At 41.3% G+C, this 13,211-nt stretch overlaps 1 protein-coding gene across 1 annotated transcript in view; it reads right to left on the bottom strand.

Moving 5' to 3' along the window:
• The window catches only part of tdrd7b (tudor domain containing 7 b), a 25,467-nt gene extending 12,256 nt beyond the window's left edge, over positions 1-13,211 (bottom strand). Inside the window, exons 1-5 of the mRNA XM_037759443.1 lie at positions 13,055-13,211; positions 10,274-10,480; positions 9,839-9,983; positions 4,454-4,697; positions 512-594 (exon numbers count right to left, since the gene is read on the bottom strand). Coding sequence (XP_037615371.1) covers positions 512-594; positions 4,454-4,697; positions 9,839-9,983; positions 10,274-10,480 — 679 coding nt within the window. The 5' untranslated portion in view covers positions 13,055-13,211. The remainder of the gene's footprint in view (positions 1-511; positions 595-4,453; positions 4,698-9,838; positions 9,984-10,273; positions 10,481-13,054) is intronic.

Below are 13,211 nucleotides of genomic sequence, written 5' to 3'. Positions count from 1 at the left end.
GAAACATGCTACTTGAAACTTATTGCCATTCAGTATTCATCCAAATATGGATATTAGTACTAGTGCTATTTACCAAAGCCTTTTCTAATTTAGTTACACTAAAACATTTTTGATATTAGAGTGTGAATCCCTAGAATAACAATAATCACCTGTGAGGCGTTGGTCTAAACAGGGGTCTCACATGAAAATCATTTCCTCCTCACTAAAGGATGCCTCTTTACAGACAGGAAGCATAGGCTCTTAAACCAGGGGCCTGAAATTAAAATCTGAAATGGCCAAAGCCTTTGAAACATACAGTATGTGCCTGCAGTTTATTACATTCCAGTGCGTTCCCCTGGGCTATTATTTTAATTTTAAATGTCATCTGGTGATACTTGGAGTAGCTGGCCAGCATTTGAATTGTCTGAAGTAGTACAGGTCTGGGCAACATTTCTGTTCCTTTAGACAAGAGGACAAAAAGCTACACAAAATGTATTTTTAGCGTAATAAAAAGGCGGCCTGTCCCACTTACGTCCAGTCTGTTGGGAGTTTCTGGAAAGGTGAGCGTTCACCTCCTTCTGGAACCGCGACGGGAGGGTCATCCTCTTGTCTGACCTGGACACAAGAGAACAGAACAAGGAGGAGCTTTAACCTTCTGTGGGCTCTGGAGGACAAGAACATTGTGCAGAAGACAAACTGGAAACTTTCTCTTTTTTGAACCTTCAAAAGCTACAAAATGTTCTATCCATCATCTTTGTGCATGGTTTAAAGATCACTTCTGACTTCAGTTTTAAGGCTCGGCTAGGCCTGCATGACTCTGTGATGTATGTGCGATCCTTAATCTTTTATCAAGCGAGGCACAATCTTCAAAAAGTACTCTGGTAACATCTCAAAGTCTAACCAGATAACCTGCTTAAGTTCAGTGCAAGACAGAGTCTTTTTTTTTTGGTTTGTCCTCAGTAACACAAACCATTAATCAAACTGTCTTCGCCCCCCTTCGGTCTAGAACAATGGGTCGCGAGATACAGCACACTGGGTGCTGCATTGCACTGTAGATGCTACTCCTTAGACCTAGTCAGCCACAAACTGAGAATGTATGGAAAGATTTCTACATTTTGTATCTACAATCCATCCTCGTCTTCTCATCCTTGCCGTGCCTGCTGTTCAGATCAGTCACCTCAATGGTACAGTGGCTGCTTTGTTTAAACATTCCTCCCAATTCTCCCGATTCAGCCGGTTTCCTTGTCTCTCTCTTCTCAGTCACAACTCCTGGCTCACCCTAGCGCATAGCTAATAATGGAAGCAAGCAATCAATAAAAGGTTATTTACTTTGTGACCCTAAATGGCTGTGAGAAGGTTTGAAGGACTTTACCACCCATACATAGATCACAGAACATAACGTCAGCAATCTGTGCACTCCTGACCTAAATTTAGAGAAGAAATGACAGCAGGATCAACCATCACTGATGATTCTCTGGACTGAACACAAACCCATGGCTGCTTTAAGAGACAAATTCTTATTTTACATAGTTTAAGCTTCAATTAATCACTTCCTGAAGGAAGCCAATGACCAAAATTGACTTTATATTGTATTTTCTTTGTCCAGTAGAATAAATGTTGAGGTGTCCATTGGTAGAAATGGGGAGGAATTCCTCTATTAGTAGCCCAATTTGTATTACTCCATAAAAACAATGCAACTTTGAGAGTGCAAAAAGTAATGCAATGCAATGTAATGCAATAAGATTCAAGTTGGCACAAGCAGTGCCTGTCAATTAAAGTTATTCTAAAAGATTAAATCAAAATGTTTATTCATTTTAGTAAATTAAGTCCTGAAAGGGGATAGTTTGGGTGTTTTGAAGTGGGGTTGTATGAAGTACTTATCCATAGTCAGTGTATTACCTACAGTAGATGACGGTCGGCAAGCCCCCAGTTTGGAGAAACAGACAGGAGTACCAGCACAGGAGCAAAGTACGTACCGCTGTGGACGGGGACGGCAGCTAAATGTATTTTAGCCACCTAAAAGAAAGGCTTACTTAAAAAGAAAATCTGTTTAAGTGTACGCTATTTTTTAGAATATTTTCACCGGTTTACCTTGCTGTCAGACAGCCCTTTCTGACGGGGAACTGAACTGAAAGTAAAACTTATCTATGCTCTCTTCAAAGAGGCCAGACTCCAATAACAGTATAAGTTTCACTTTCAGTTCAGGAAAGTTTCATTGCCTGGATAACAAGGACAGTTCTCCTTTGGTCTTCAGCCAAGAGACTTCCAAGAAGGAGAAGTCCTTAAAGTGCTAAAAAATAATGGAAATTTTAACATCTACATTTCCATGACAACTGGGCAAACTCCATCTTCAAGGGGAGATTGTGTGATCCGATAAAAAAACAAAAAAAAAACAGCTACTGAGAGCTTTCTGGAGCCTGCACTTTTATTTTCACTTCCATTATTGTACATTTCTTGAGAAAGGGAACTGTGACTTGAGAGTTAACAACTTTGCTGGAGTATGGTTTCCCAAGAGCTACCCAGCCTGTCACACAACCTCACCCTCATACTTTCTCTCCCCAGGCGGAGACAGCGTTCCCCTGAACACACACACTCCCATCCAGGTACAGACGAGCCTCCACTCATTTCTCCTGTGTTTTTATTTTAATAAAAGTATTTTTAGTGTAATTCTATAGCAGCTATTTAATTTTGTTTGCTGAATTTACCACTTGTACTACCATGAATCCCATAGTACACCTGCAGGCACACACACACACACAGACTCACACACAAGCGATAACGCTGGCCTGCCAGCGCAGTTGTCCAATGGAAGATCTAGAGGGATACAGAGAGATGTGCTGATTCACTCTGTGTCGGTTTAGAAGCGTTAATCTACCAGAGAATAGAGCGGGGATTAGAAAGGGCCCACGTCCCCCCCCTTGCTCTGGGCTCGTGTCCCCTGCCAACACACCAGGCTTCCCACCCTGCCGCCCCCATTGTGCTGCGGAGGGCACACTGGACACCCATGGTGACACAGACAGAGGACTGATGTCAGTTGTTTTCACAGCGCATGGACGAACAGAGCCGCGGATGGATGGAAGTGAGAGAGCCAGGCGATGAGCTGGATTAATCTTGATTCATTGTTTAAGCAATGCAGATAGATAATATCTCGCAATGCTTCTAGATGGCTCCTTCAATAACAGTGAATCAGGTTTTTAACTTAATCCAGGTCATGGTGAATGGCAGAAAGACTCTGAAGCTATTGGAAAAAGTATTGATTTTAGAAATGAAAAAATAGATTTTGGGCCAATTACTAATCAAAGCATAATGAGCAATTTACCAAAAGAGTGTAAGAAAGAGAAGGAAGAATGATGGGGAGCAAGGTGACCGATAAAAAATGTGCCAGACATGTAGACGAGGAGGCAAAGAGGTAGAAAGAAGAAGTGAATAAAGGAAGGGATAAAAGATACAGAGAGAGACAGGCAGAGAGAGAACCAGAATAATCTAGTGAGTACATCATCAGTCCAGTGCTGAATAAGCAGCAGCGGGGGAAACTGTTTGCACTCAGAAACCGACCAGAGTTCAACTGGGCTCCCATTCATCAGCAGCCTATTCTGATTCAGCTCAGACCACACAGGTGGGAGGAAAGCAGGGGGGACAGACAGAGAGAGAAAGAAAAAAAGAATAGGGCGACATGTAAGATTGTTTTTCACTGACTTGTGGCTGTAGTTTGGACTGGGTGGTGGAGTGACAAGAAAATATAAGAAAATGGTTAAAAATATATAATTAAATTCCTCCAATGGTATTTTTTAAAATGGTCTTAGACGGCTCTGAAAGCATGTTGCATCACAGAGTGAATCTACAGGAAATGCTCTGGCATGAAATCTAGCTTTTCTGAGCACGTTGGCCATTTGCACATTCCTCTACGTAGTTTTCCTAAGCAGTGCGGAAGCCTGGTCGTGACTTCCGCATATAATTGTGCTATAAAATCCCACAAATATGTGGAGACCAAGCTTCAGCGTTGGGATGTGAGCTGAAGTTGTCTTTTCAAACTAAAAGCCTGCAACAAAATCAGATCTTGACTGCAAAATCCATATTTTGTTGTAGATTCCTCAACAGAAAAAAAGATTGTATTTTTGTCTCAAACTCCATAAAATCATCTGAATTCATGAACTTATTTGAAATGAAGTGTCCAAATGCTTACACCTAATACATCCCTACAGGAATGAGTCCTAAAACCCGGAAACGAGTTAGCATTGTAGCACTTCCGGTTCTCCCGTCTGGAAGTCAATGGGTTTTTAATTAGATACCTGAAATAAGGTCTGTGGTTAACACAAGCTGAAGAGATTTTAATGTTTAATCCAAAACCCAAAGACAAAATCCCATTGGCTTTTTATCCAGGGAACCAGTGCGATGCTAACTTCCTGGTTGGCCTACAATACAACGTCATCCGTGCAGCACTCTATTAGCTCCTACCCATTCCCCTCCCACTCACCTCTCTGCAGGTGGGTTCCCTTTCCTGCTGGGTGTGTTCTGATTGGATATCTTGTTCGGATGCGCCCCAGTCTTGCCCTCTGACTGGCCATCCCTCACGTCCCTCGCCTGTCTGAAGTCTCCATGCCCCGCCCCTCGGCCGCCGCCGCCGCCTCCGCCGCCTCCTCCGTCGCCTCCTCCTCCTCCTCTACCCCCGCCTCGCCCTCCGCGGTGGTTCGGCTGCCTCAGAGAGGTCTGAGGTTTGGCTGCACAGAGAAAGAGAAAGCAAACAAGAGAAGTAAAACTTAAAAGTGCACACACACACACCCTGACACAGCTAAACCTGATGCCGAGACAGGGCAGTGGTGTCTGTCTGGAGGGCACGGTGTTATAGATAGATAGTTCAATATCTGTAGAGACAGTGGATCTGAGGAGTAACATCATAGCTCCAATCAGTGAGCCAGGAAGCGGCAACAATATCACAAATTAAAAATGACATCTCAATACCAAATGGATTGTGTAATAAATGGGTGGCGAAGGTCAAGGAATACGCCTATTTGCTTTGAGAGTTAGATGAGAAGGTCGATACCACTCCAAATCACTGGATTATGGCTGCAGTTGGTAACTTTGAGCAAATATGATAAAAAGTTATTTTTATAAAATGGTCACTATATCCTGACAGTAATGCATTAGACAGATAATCTGTGAAAAAATAATGCTCCTCTGGCAGCGCGAATCAAAAGAAAACGGTCCAACTAGGCAGAGCTGATCGAATATGAATCAACATTCTATTAATGTAATGCCTATTTCTCGCCTCAAATGTTATCAGAAACATCTTGTAGTGTACTGTTTAGCTGTAGCATGTAAGCATGTCTTCAACATGTCACAAATGTTCTCATTTTACAGCTAAACAGTACACTACAAGATGTTTCTGAAAACATTTGAGGTGAGAAATTGGCATTACAGTAACAGAATATTGATTCACATTCGATCAGCTCTGCCTATCTGGGCCATTTTATCGGAGTTCATGAGTTTTGCGAGCAGTGACTGACAGCTCCTTTAGAGACTCCTCTGCTCTGATTGGTTGTTTTTGAAATCATGCAAATGCCATTAGAAGCACAAGGGGAGACAGAGGAACATTATTTTTTCCACAGGTTACCTGTCTCATGCACTACTGTCAGAATATAGCGACAGTTTTATAAAAAATAACTTTTTATCATATTTGCTCAAAGTTACCGACTGTAGCTTTAAAGGTAGGGTTGGTATAGTTACATTCCGACAGCAATCACTAAATCAAATGCTCTGAGAAAGAAATCTGGTATCTGTGGCTGCTGCAGGACTGTAATAAGTCCATCCAATCAGTTCATTTGGCCTGAATGTAATAATTGGAAAGGCGACATACCTGCCTTTGCACTCATTACGCGTGAATGTAGTCTTACACAAGCTGCTAGTTTAACAGCTGGGAGTACTAACAATAGACATGTTCGTTGTTCATAATGATAATTTTGGGGGGAGTGGCTTTGGAGGGAAGCCTGAACGGACGGACTGTCAGTATTGCCGACTTGGCAACTTTCTCGCTAGATTTAGGGTCTTTTGGAGCTAGTGCTGCTAGCTGTACTTTCATTGGAAAAGAGTCGGCAACACTGGGCTTTTTTTCCGGCCGGATCATTTTTTTATTAATCTGGTGTACTCTTGCTGGTTTCTCAAGATTGCCCACCTTGCCTTTAACTGTGGACCTGGAGCAGGGGAGTCGATAAGCTTAGCTTAGCATAAATCCTGGAAGCAGGGAAAACATGTGGCCTACTAGCACCTCTAAAGCTTTATGACTAAAATCACTGGGGAGGAGGGGGAAAACCATCAGAGAATACAGGATTTCACTGCTCTCGAAGAATAGTTAGCTACAGCACGTAACTCCCTGTAAAACCACAACTTATTTTTTTTTTAATTTTCATCACAAACGGACAACAAAAAAACAAAAAAACAAACAAAAAAAGTAACCTCTACAGACAGACTCACAAACATACCAACCCCACATACATAATAATAATTAAAAAAATAAAATAAAATAAAATAAAATAAATAATAATAATAATAAAATAAAATAAAATAATAATACAACTAATAATAAAAAAAGACAACCACCACAAGATAGCCAGATTATTTCAGATTATTCTAACATGATTACATGATACATCAGTGTATGTTCGTGTGCAATGATCCTAACACAGCACCTACTAGTCCAACCCCTCATAAGAAGATATTACATCATTCAGCACAGCAAGATCGGCATGACATCACATTTCTGCTGGGTGACATCACCAGCGTACCCTGTTGAGCGTAACCCTTAGTCATTTCCACTCCCACACTCCCTCTTTTCCCTTTCAGTTCTTCCTCCCACTGTCTCTTCTTTTATCTTCACTCGTTTCTTCATCTCTCTTCTCCTCAGTTAGATCTAGAACTTTCTCCTGCTTTTCTGTTCTTGCTGAATCTCATCCAGCGGCAAAACATAACAAGCAGCTTCGTCAGCCTACGTCTTCAAAAGTCGTCAATCTCGGTCCCTAAATTATTTTCTCTCTGCGTGGATATGCTACTTATACCCCATGAGCAGCTAATCAATTAAGCAATCAGCCAATTAATGAATCAATAAAACTTCCAGACACATACACATTACAGCAGTTCAGCAGTCTCATACACAGACAAGCTTAAATCCACAGGCAAATATAGGCAAGGACAAGCACACACACACTCAGAGTAGACGCCGCGTCACCTCACCGGCATGGACACACAGTCCCTGGTCTGTCTCTGCCTGAATGTCAATATCCTGGTGAGGTGGTGGAGGAGAGAATGAGAGAGAGATGAAGAGGTTGTCGATTTGTGAATCGGCTGCTCTTCGCTTGCAGCTGAGTCTCAGCCGCTGTAGGCTGCATTAGCCTCAAATCTCAACACGCCACCCCACTCTCTCCCTCGCTCTCTCTCTCTCTGACTCCCTCCTTCCCTGTCATCTGTCCACCCCCTCCCTCCTTCCCATTTCACCATGCCTCTGCTTTTCTTTCCCCTCCGACACTCCACTCCTCCCTCTTTCCTCTTCTCCCTCTCTCCTCCCTGCACTACCACCTCCCACTTCCTCTTCTGACTCTCTGCAGCATCACAGTCTGGTGGAGGTGTAAGCGCTAAGAAAGACATTTGTGTACATGTTTCAGTATATGTGTGTGTGTGCATGTGTGGAGAAGGTATGGTTTCTGAGTGTGTCAATAGCAAATAAAATCAGAAAAAGATGAATAAAGGTTCACAATGGTGTGCAGCTGTACAGTAAAATGCATGTGAGCTGACTTCATTGTACATAAATGAACCTGCTACACCTGTGCAGCCCTGATCATTGGGTATCTGTCTGCTTGAGTGCCTAAAACGGCAGGTCTACACAGAGCAGCAGTTTAAACAGGCCAGTAATTCATCCACAAACTGTCTGGCTGCACCACAGACGGCATTTGCTAATGTTGTCACAGCACCGATACAGGCACTGGACACTTTCTAGATTTGTCTCGCCGCAGCACTGCTGCACTGTAACACCATCTGCCCCCCAAGAGGAGTCTGGAAAGGTTGGGAAATATTCACTGAGAGAACGGTGGAGAACTAAATATATATTTCCAGGCCACAGCTTACTGGGACGAAATTAGTTCGATCAGTCTTACATATTGTCGCGTAAACATCCATCCATCCGTATAACCGCTTGTTCTATTCATAATGCTGTTTATACCTTACTAAAATATGACTGGTTAACATGAAAAATTATGTTTTTCTATATGATAAAAGGACTTATGGGGAGGCATTTCATGTCACACCACATGCACTGTATACTGTATACTGATGTTAATCCAGAGCTCTCTTTGCTATGTTGTCAAACGTGTTTTGAACAGTGCAGCCAAGTAGACATTCATACACATTTGAATGAAGTCCTTTATAAATGTGTATTGTTTTATTCTAGTGTTGAATACACACACAATGGTCCAACACACACACACACGACACCCGACACCAGTTTTCTTGCAGTGCAGCTACGATGCTAACCACTGAGCCACAGAGCTGTGTGACCGTTCATGATTCTATCTTTTTAATTTACATATTTATTTGCACTTGTTAAATAAAAAAAATACAGATCACTGGTTGACTCTGTTGAGCCTGCTGTGGATCTCTTTGAGAATCAAAAGTACAGCGACCTCTTTGCTTGTAAATGCATCCCGTTAGATGGGTTAAAGACACTCCACCCACAGTAACATTCTGGTACAGGGAGATTTTCAGCGTGCAGCCTCATGAAAGGATGAGTGCAGTCCTTAGGGGTAACGACGAGGGCTCATTTGTTAAGATCTGGAACCCCGTCCTAGATTATTTACCATCAGAGCTCAAACACACTCTGTTGAAAGGCCAATACCCTTCAGGGTGGAAGCATATTATGCCTAGTGTCACGTAAAACATAAAATATATTTCTATATTTTTACCATTCATTATCGATGAAAGTCCGAGGACAATATACTTTACTCTATGAGATATTATCTGCTACTCCTATTGTTGTCTTTTCTTTTATATTTATTTTTACAGTCAGTTAACCACTGTATGTTATTCCATGTCAAATGTCCTTTTTCATCTGTTTTTTTTTTTATTTTAATTTTATTTATTATTTTTTTTTTTATCATGAAAATGATCAAAAATATGTTGGGGAAAAAAAAGATATAAAATAATACCCGCTATATCCTTTAAATATATATATATATTTATATATATATATATATATATATATATATTAGAGATGATTAAGATAACACTATAAACACTATAGACAATATAAAGCAGCTGCTGCATGAAAATGTCCTTACATTTTAGAAGTAACTGCAATGGCATTTAATCCAATACCTACCTGATTTAAAGCCACCTTGTGACTCAGTAAGTAAACATCTGTGTAACTAGAGACAACTAAACGTGTGTTCTCCAGGAGAGGCTGATAAAAGGGAAAACCTATAAGATCACAGTTGGTATGTGCATCTTGTGAAACTGGATTTCAGTTTCCTGTTGAATATTGTAATGTTAAAGCCATTAGATCCAAAACCATTGCTCTGCCAATTTGGTTTCTCCCTGACTTATTGAATATATTAGCTCGCTGTCTCTCATACAGAAACTGTGAAGTCCCACATGCACAAAGGCAATGTGATGTTTTTCAACCCCTGACATAAATTGAATTAACTTGGACTTTAGGTTTGACCAAAATAAAGAGTGACTAACCCCAATGCTTTGCATGCTAAAGAATGTTTAAAAATAACATATACAATTAGAAATCATAATTATTTTTAAGATCAGCCCAAGAAAATGCCTGTGTTAATGCTTACTAACCCCCTAAAATGTTTGTCCAAAATCTCACCATTGAGGACGAGTGGGGCAGCCGGTTTGACCCTCATCTGGGTGTTGACCAGGTGGGGTCGGCCTGTCTTCTTGGAGCTGCGTTGACGAGCCACCACCTTGGCTATGTGGGCCGTCTCATTGGCTCCTGAGGCCAAACACACCATCTACAGAGAGAGAGAAAGAGAGAGAACGAGAGAGAGAGAGAGAGAGAGAGAGAGAGAGAGAGAGAGAGAGGAGTAGACAGACAGATATTAATAAGAGATTCATCACAAGATGGAGCAAGTTATTACCTCCTATTAAACCTCCAGGTGTGTTATCCAAATAATTACCTTGGATACATTGTGGTATGAAAATATATGATTAATTAAAGGATAATTCTGATTTAATTATGGCTAAATATGTGTACACATCTATCCTTCGAGCCAACCATCCTGTAGCAGCCACACACACACACCTCTCCAGAGCGGCTGCGCTCTGTGCGGACTACAGAGGGCATGCTGGCCAGCAGTGCATCCAGGTGGTTGTGTCCCATCTGTTTGTGCGGTATCTGCTCCCCGGTCAGCTCTTTGTACTCGGACTGCAGGCGGGACAGTGACACTCCACCTTTGTTGGCCTGGAGGACGGCCCGCAGCATCTTCTTCACCAGCTCCACGTCAGCCATCTAAAAAAAAAAAAAATAAAAAAATAAAAAATAAACAAAACTGATGCAATTTATAGTTGCAAGGTTGAAATGTACACAGCTCTACTCCTGCCATCTTAAAGGACTTCAGTAGGACCAATCCACTGCACTTTATATTAACTTTTTTTGCCATTTTGTTTTCCCTAAAGCAGTGATTCTTAATGTAGTGTCTGTGGTGCTCTGTCAGGGGGTCCGTGAAATAATTAGCTATAAATCATAAAATTGTGCTGTATCATTAAAAAGTGCTTATCTCCAGATGGGGACCATTTGTGCAAATAAAACAAGCATATTGTGTCCATTACCCACGTTAGCTTTGAGCCAATAGAAACTCTGATATGACACGCAGCAATACAGTAAGTCCATTATTTTGAAGCTGAAGCACTTCCTGAAAGTCAGCTATGGACTGGTAAGTTTAAATATCTGGATTTATTAGGACTATGTCTTGCTGTTGTTCGTTTTCTGAAGGCTTGTGAAATAATGGATGATCTCATCTTATCTTAACGTGATTCAAATCAACAGGTGTTTCTGTTTATCACTATGAAACTGGTCTGAGGTATTTAGGTAGAAAAGTTTTAGAATACAAATATTATGCTGAATCACTGTTACGATTAAGAGGGGGTCCTCAAGACAGGAAGTAAGTCTGGGAGTGGCTGCTGCTGGTGCAAGCCCATTCAAACTTGCAATAGCCTGCACATATATTGAGTTCATCCCATGGACCATGTGGCTGACTGGTTAGGCATTGGTGTAGTAGAAGTTAGGTTATTAACTGTATATCAGTATTCCAAAGCAAGCTGTTAAAACTCTGTTACAGACTGATTGGGTTGATTAGAAATGTTGGTTTAGAATTTTTCAATGGAGATAGTTATGTATAGTCACAGTGGTATTTGGTTTTCGATATATCTATATATGACCAAAACAAGCATCTATCAACCCCATCTCAGTATCTCCCCCTTACTGTTCATATCCCTGCAGAGAAACAGTCCGTTTTCAGCTCGTCTGCAGCCAAACCAAACTGTCCTAAAGAGGAATTTATAAGGCTTTCATCAAAGAAGGCTGTTCAGTATTCTTACATTTGCTGCCCAGAAGAATATATTGCTTAGATGGGTCGATGATAAACCACCAACAGTTGTGGGGTGGCATAAACTGATATCTGAGCTAATACCAATGGAATATCTAACATACAGATTTAAATGTAAAATGGGTGATTTATTTAAGACTTGGACATCCTTTTTTAAATATGCTGGTAAAAGAGTTACAAATATTGTTCTAAAGGGTCTGATAGATTGCAATATTGAAAATTCGCAAAGGGACATTTTTGGGACGTAAGGTGAGATATTTATTTACTGACTTATTTATTTTCTTATTGCTCCTTTAAATGTTTTGTTGTTGCATCACTGTCTATGGTAATCAACTGTAACGGACTGAACGCCTCCTTATTCTTGCCTTATCATGCCATGATATTTACACATATTATTACTACATAATTATATGTTTGTGTACAATCATCTCTTTTTATGTGCTATGTATACTATGTGTTAGGGATTTAAGTCAGATGTTTAGTTATTGTGACCACTGTGTGTTGGTGTATTGTTGGTTTTGTCTGTTTGTGTTTAAAAGCACAATAAAAAATATTGTTGAAAGAAAAAGAGGAATTTAATCAGACACACCCTCAACAAGCAGCCTCAACTTTACTGTCAGAGGTCTGTCCAGTGCAACACTGCTGTTTTAATAACAAGTAGCCAAACCATAGTCGCCCTCTAGACATTGATATATTGATGACATTTTAGAAATAGTTTTTGGTATTTGTTCTCTGCTCGGTGTAAACACAGGAATGCACACACAAGCCGCGAGAGTCCATGTCATCATGTCTATGCTTTCAGAAATAATAGGCTACGGGCTATTACGCACTGGCACTATGAAGGAGAGGGTGTATGAAGTTGTACTGGTAACACGTGAAATTAACACGTCATATACTAGTTATAAGGAAAATGTTTCAGCATTAGATGAGTTACCGCCACTTGTTGATCACGTTTTGCAGCGTAGGCAGCAGACAGGACAGTGAAACTAGGAATGACGTAACTCGTCACTCCACACCCTCCATCGGGACCAAACTATTTGGATGAAGTTTCCCTGTTTTATTTCGTTTTCTGAACAAAACTGCATTTAAATAGTCCTGACAGATTGAATGACGCCGGCAGAATGTACCAGAGCCAGTGTACAGTCAGCTCAGACAACGATACTGCGCGTAACATCGAGTTAACTCCTCCGGCCACCTCCGGGACAGCGGCGCGTAAAGGTAGCTAAGGACCGCTGGCCAACGACCGGAAGCACATAAATGCTGCCTTCACAATAAGACTCACTGAATCATGTTTACCTCGCATTTTAGTCACACAAGTTTTCACTTTGAAAGTCACTACCGGAAGTAACATTTTGTGTCCGAGCTAGCTTTCAAAACTTTCGAGTCATCTTAAGTATAGAGAGAAACGAAACAAACAACTTTACGAGTGTTATAAAAGTCCATGTAAGTCTCAATAAAAACTAGAAAAAACCTTCTACCTTGCTCTAAACAGACGGGATGGTGAGGTCAGGAGCTGCTCCAGTCGCTGTCAGTGCTGTCACCGCCACCGGGCTGAGCTGCGGCCGAAGCACTGTCCCCGGGGCGTCTGCCAGCCGGCCCGGCACAGCCTCTCCTCCGACACCTGATTGGTCGGCT

This window comes from Sebastes umbrosus, chromosome 22 (assembly GCF_015220745.1).
Source record: "Sebastes umbrosus isolate fSebUmb1 chromosome 22, fSebUmb1.pri, whole genome shotgun sequence".
NCBI classification, from domain to species: Eukaryota; Metazoa; Chordata; class Actinopteri; order Perciformes; family Sebastidae; genus Sebastes; species Sebastes umbrosus.
Note: the sequence above shows the minus strand (reverse complement) of the source record. Positions and strands in the feature narration are given on the sequence as shown.